Here is a 5,945-nt window from a genome sequence, read left to right as displayed (position 1 = left end):
AAGTTTAGGTTTTAGTTTTACTTAGTTTTACTTTCTTCTCCGGTACGTAATAATAATAAACTAACTAACTATATAATAATTATATAGTGTGTGTGTGTGTGTGTGTGTGTGTGTGTGTGTGTGTGTGTGTGTGTGTGTGTGTGTGTGTATAGGATAAAAAGAATGAATCAAGTTTTCTTCTTGGCACGTAATATTGCAGGTAATAAAAATTCTGTTCTTTTTTTTATTAAAGAATCCTCAAAATAGAAAATATTTTTGCTTTTTCTGCTGAACGTTTAGCCAATGTCTTCTCGATGTCCGTGAAATACAATTTTTGTAGCGTAATATCAGTAATCGATAATATGAGAAATCATAAATCGGATAAGATGTTTATATTTACATCGCTAATGTTATTTGACGGTAATATGGTAATACTCACGACGCGATGATTTTTCCTTTCTTTTCAGAATGCACTTTCGGCAAGCAGATTCGCGAATTGGGCTCGACATGGTTCGCGGACTTGGGACCTCCCTTCGGAATCATGTATTGCATCAAATGCGAGTGCATACCGGTACGTGTGTATTATATTATAATCCTTTTTATTTCTATTTAAAAAAAAAAATAATAATATCTAATATAAACTCGTTACAGTCCGTATTAAAATGTGTCGCGTTCAGCGTTCGGCGTATACGTAGTGTTTAGTAAACAATCAGTACCACACCAGCATTTATTAACATATATGAATAAAGAGCGACGCGTATCCTCTCTCTATCCTTTGCCTTCGAATTTATTGTCAAGAAACATGCTATAATCATATCCTAGGTACTTATTATGACTTTACGTTCACGACGTCGTAATTTTTTTTCTCCTTTTTTAAATTCAAGTCACATCGATGTTTACCGAGTTATGGTATGTTCGAGTGTTATAAAATGGAGAGAGGATAAATTTCTATCGCGAGATAAATTCAACGCAGCGGGTTCGTGGATCGCGTACATTCTTGCGATTACGATGTTGGGTGCCCTCCGTTTTGTTGCGCGCGGCGTATAATTTAACTTACTCTTATGCCTATAAATGCCATGCTATTGACACAAAGGTTTTGACGTATCAAATGTCGAGACGCCGAATCCGAAACATCACTCGGCGAGCGAGGCGCAGGTGTCCGAGTGATTCGACGGCAGTTGGTTCGCCGACGTGCATCACGAAATACGCACGGATACTTATTTATTCGAGATCGCGCAATAATCGTCATTTATATTCCGATTGTACGCATACCTTCTCTTCCCCCTCCCCTTCTTCTCGACTCCGTGACAACGCAACGAATAATCTCGATGCGTAATTTACCGAATTCTTACATGCAATAAACAATGAAACGCTATTGCTCATCCTGTGACGTAATCATATTAATATTCGTGTTGGCCGGGTGTTACATCGTTTGTAAACATGCCGAGAAAACATTTGTTACGCGCATTACGATCGCACGTTAAGCACGACAAGACTGTAGCGCGATGTGACTTCTTGCGATGTGCACTTGTAACTTTCTTTCCTCATGCAGTATATTTCATTAGCATTCGCCAATTTTTTTTCACGCCTTATCGCTGTTTAATATACGCCTAAAGAAATTCCGCGTAATAATATTCTCTCCTAAGGTATCTTATATTCTTGAATATATTATTTCTATCCGTTTTATCAGCAGTGTGAAATTTTCACCCTTTATTTTGGTTCTTTGAACTTCAGTGCAGATTTTTATATTATTTCGGATTGTATAAAAATCTGAAAAAATTCTTATATATCATTGTGAGAGCTTTATACAACATTAAATTTTTATGAAGTTGGATTTTATTTTATTTGTTTATTACAGATTTATATTTATCTATCAGAATTTTTACAGTTCAAAAATCGTCTTAGTCTAACATTTCTGGCGAAAAATGGCTACACTAAAAAAAAATTATGAACTTGACTAAATTAATTCCTTTTTATTCCTTTCATTAGAGAATGTATGTATGTATTTAGATTAAATATGATATACTTAATATATTTAAAAATACGTATTCTTTGTCGGAAGAAATAAAGACGAACTAAATTAATTTAGTTAAACAATTTTTTCTCAATATGTATGTATTTTTTTCTATAGAAAATTTTGCATTCGTATATTTTTAAATGCATTCGTACGTTACATTAAATGAAAGATATTTGGCTCAACTCTTGAGTATGTTTTAATCGTTATTGATCGCGAGGCTTGAATCTGCCATCCGGTCGTTATGAGAATTTCGAGCGCGCCGAATCGTTAAATCTTAATGTGTAAATGTTGCGGAATTTATGCGTGTACTAAACGACGATAAAACACGCGATAAGTAATCGGTGTAAATGCTAATGAGACGCTATCTGATGAGTTTACCGAGAAGAGAAAATTAATTATACGATCGTACAGAAGGAATGGTGTACGATCATTACGTACGACGCCATTAAAATCACCAGTACGGTCAGATCATTAGAGGCCGCGGAGTTCTAATCTTTCTCGTAATGTGGCAATAACAGGTATGATTATGATCAAGGCGATAAAACATTTTGACCGAAGCAATTCGACGAAACGCGTAAAGTCGATTCCGTCGAGTTTCAAGTTAAATTTTGCGAAGCGCGGACGCTTCGATAGCTGCGCGCGCGAGATACTCTCGCTACGAAAAATTGCTTAAAAATTTTTCGTTCTTGGAAAATATTACGATCGACTGAAAAGATGGATGGAATCGAGACGGAAGAGAAGACGGGAGACGCGGCGGCGCGCTGTTATGTTCGGCTCGTGGACGAAGAGCGCGAGAGCGCGGACCTCTATTTTTAGACTTCGGAGGAATGACAGTCCCTCTTCAGTGTACATGAGGAGCTATTGATAGGTCGCGGTCTTGCTTGGTGGAAGAAGCAGACGCGTCGCGTGAATCACACGTCGCTGCGAGAGAGAAGAAGCCATGTCTCTTCACCTAAAGTCGTCACGGCAGCGATGTCGCGTCTTGTCGGACATTGGACACTTGTCGGGATACCCATCGAGTACGGCTCGCCACTTACTTAAAGAGTAGCCTGTTAATGATCGCCTTTGGGAATTTTATGTATCGTTATATACTCAGCGGAGATGAAAATGATAAAAGTGAGCAAAATCGCTAGGATCTAAAGTTAGAAATATTCTATACAATTCATTTATTCTTGTTTAATTTTTATCAAGTCGTGTGATACACAATCGGACCCCTGCTTATACCATTTTCTCTCGTTGAATCGATCGTGTTGAACGTGCGTCGTTTCACGCTTCAGGAATTCCGTGCGCGCGCGCCGCTCTATAAAACCACCGACTTAATTCTTCTCCGTAACTGGAACCACACGACTCGCGGCCGCACTTTTAGTAACTGCGTCGCATTGCCGCGTTGCCTTCGCCTCGTAAACATTCTTTCCATTGTCATGCCAGAAGGCAACCAAAAATTAAGTCTGAGATACAATTGAAAAACACAGGATAGGAATAATAAGGAATAATAAGCAATAGGAATAATAAGTTTCAACTTATTAGAAACCGTGTATTCTGGCATGTAAGTTGAAATCTATTATTTCCTGTTCCTATTATCTTCTTTTTTTTTGAATTGTGTCTCAGACTTACCGCGAGGAAAGCAGATATAAAGATGAAGTAAGACGGCGGGAAATTTGTGCGAAGAGAATTCCGAAAAATTTGCCCAAGGTCGTCTCGTGCGTCTGCGAGAAGAAGAAATTTCGAAATAATCATAATATAACGTATATTTGTTCTTATTTTTATGTCTTTTAGGTGCAAAAGAAACGGCGGATCATCGCGAGAGTTCAATGCCGCAATATCAAGAATGAATGCCCGAAACTCACGTGTGACGAACCAGTTCTACTCCCAGGGCGATGCTGCAAATCCTGTCCTGGTGACTTCAGTAAGTTACGCAACACTTGTCCGTATTATTTTTCACCTCGCTGCGATTATTTCCGGTTAATCTCTTTTTTTCCGATGGTCAAAAGCGTGGGAATGATGAGATAAGCCGAGATAAAATTTTTATGCAATCTTCAACTATACATATACATATACACACAATATATTGATCTATATTGTTCTTCCCTCGATTCATTATCTATAAAGGAGATTGGGAGACTATGATTCTCGAGTATCTTGGCTATGCGATTTACTTCATCCGCATTCTATTGCGACTAGCTAGTGTGTCCGATGAATACACCCAATATTCGAATAAAAAATGAATGAAAATACTCATTTGAATACATTTCTTTTTTATTCGTTAAGAAACAAATAAATATTTTTTCATTTCATTTGAATGAATATTTTTTTAATATGATTACAAATATTTTCATTTCGTATTCACTTTTACTCTGTATTATCTGCACACAGCTCGCAAGCCCACAAGAGAAAATAGAAATCTATAAAAACAATGGTTACGCGATTACACCGTACGCTTAAGTCCGCGACTTATACGATGGGCGTCCTTGTTTAATCTATAGATTAAACAAAGACATTTCTATTGAAAATAAATAATAAATCTCGGAATTTAATGTCCACAAACTAATAATGAACGTCGCGCCCAAGATATCCTATAAAATATTTATAACATTTATAACATACTGTCATATAATCGGAATTACATCGAAATGTGCATAGCGTTCTATGTTCAAATAGATTTATAAATAAAAAAATGTATATGTTTTTTTTAAATATTTTTCAAAGTTTCTAAATTTCCTTTATAAAATTTGAATATTACAATACAGACAAAAATAAATAAAATTCATTTTTTTTTTTACTTAAAGTCATCAAAGTACCGATTATAATTAAGAGGTAACGATTGCTTATTGGAGCTCTTTTTTTTTTCAATTTATATTTTGAATAAATATGAATACTCGTTAAATATTCATAATTTTTTTGTGAATAAATATTTTTTGAAAACTCAAAATTTTGAATAAATATATGATTACGTTTTTTTTATGTGAAAATTTTGAATAGATATTCAATTTAGAGCTCAATTAGAAATTTTTGTATTCGGGCATATTATACGACTAGCGTGATATACGCGGATTTCCGCGAGGAGAAATAGAACGTGCGTTGCCCTCCCGTCCACGGTGGAGCCCGTGGAGGAGCGGTGGACTCTCGAAGAATTTGGCCCATGCCAGCAATGCAGTGAAAGTAGTATATGTATCTCCCGCGTTATTGATAAGGCTACCAGATAAGGCTCGCGTGCGCGAATTCCAGTGTGACGGTAATGAGCGCGAATTGGTACGAAACCGCTCCACTTCGAATAGTGATATTATCTCCTTTATGCTTTTGCGCGCCTCATATTTATCGCGCGTAAATTGTTTATTCAAGGAAATTGCAAATTGACCCGTGACAAATCTCCGCGCGGGCGGATTAGAATAACGACCTTTTAATCGGTGATTGCTGTCGGCTTACGTACTTTCGGAGATGTCGATAACAACGTATCCCTTCTAGATATATGCGGGCGAAGAAAGGAGAAACCGGGGTGAAATGGTTTGCCTAGCGGTGAAGAGAAAAAAGGGACGGATGTGGAAGACAGAGAGAGAGAGAGGGGGGGGGGGGAAGGGAGAGATTAGCGTGGGGAAGATTGACCGATCGCGTTCTCTTGAGAGTGAACTCGAGTTTGTAATCGGTGGAAGAGGACTGAGAAGCGGAGCGGGAGGAACCGGCGACGGGGAGACGGACGCCACAGTTTAGCGCCATGGCGCCGGCTATATTACCGCATGGCGTCACTTCGATTAAGCCGTGCAATCTAAATGTAAATATTAGCATACGTAATGATCGGGCATAAAGCGCGCGATGGGAATAAGAATAGATGGGCGGACGGGACGGGCAGAAGAAAGATAGAGATGGAAGATGGAAGAGTGATCGCGGTAGTGGAAGCAAAGATCCATTCAGTGGGACCGGCCGCGGCGCGGCGGCGATACTCAGGAATGAGCGT

The 5,945-nt window shown here is 38.2% G+C and overlaps 1 protein-coding gene across 1 annotated transcript in view; it reads left to right on the top strand.

Annotated features, from left to right (window-relative positions):
* The first annotated feature begins 162 nt into the window (after positions 1-162).
* The window catches only part of LOC105623698 (dorsal-ventral patterning protein Sog), a 13,223-nt gene continuing 7,440 nt past the window's right edge, over positions 163-5,945 (top strand). The window contains exons 1-3 of the mRNA XM_012205079.1: positions 163-199; positions 447-550; positions 3,773-3,902. Coding sequence (XP_012060469.1) covers positions 163-199; positions 447-550; positions 3,773-3,902 — 271 coding nt within the window. The remainder of the gene's footprint in view (positions 200-446; positions 551-3,772; positions 3,903-5,945) is intronic.

This window comes from Atta cephalotes (assembly GCF_000143395.1).
Source record: "Atta cephalotes unplaced genomic scaffold scaffold00062, whole genome shotgun sequence".
Classification (NCBI taxonomy): Eukaryota; Metazoa; Arthropoda; class Insecta; order Hymenoptera; family Formicidae; genus Atta; species Atta cephalotes.
The sequence above is the reverse complement of the archived record's forward strand: the minus strand, read 5'-3'. Positions and strand labels throughout refer to the sequence as shown.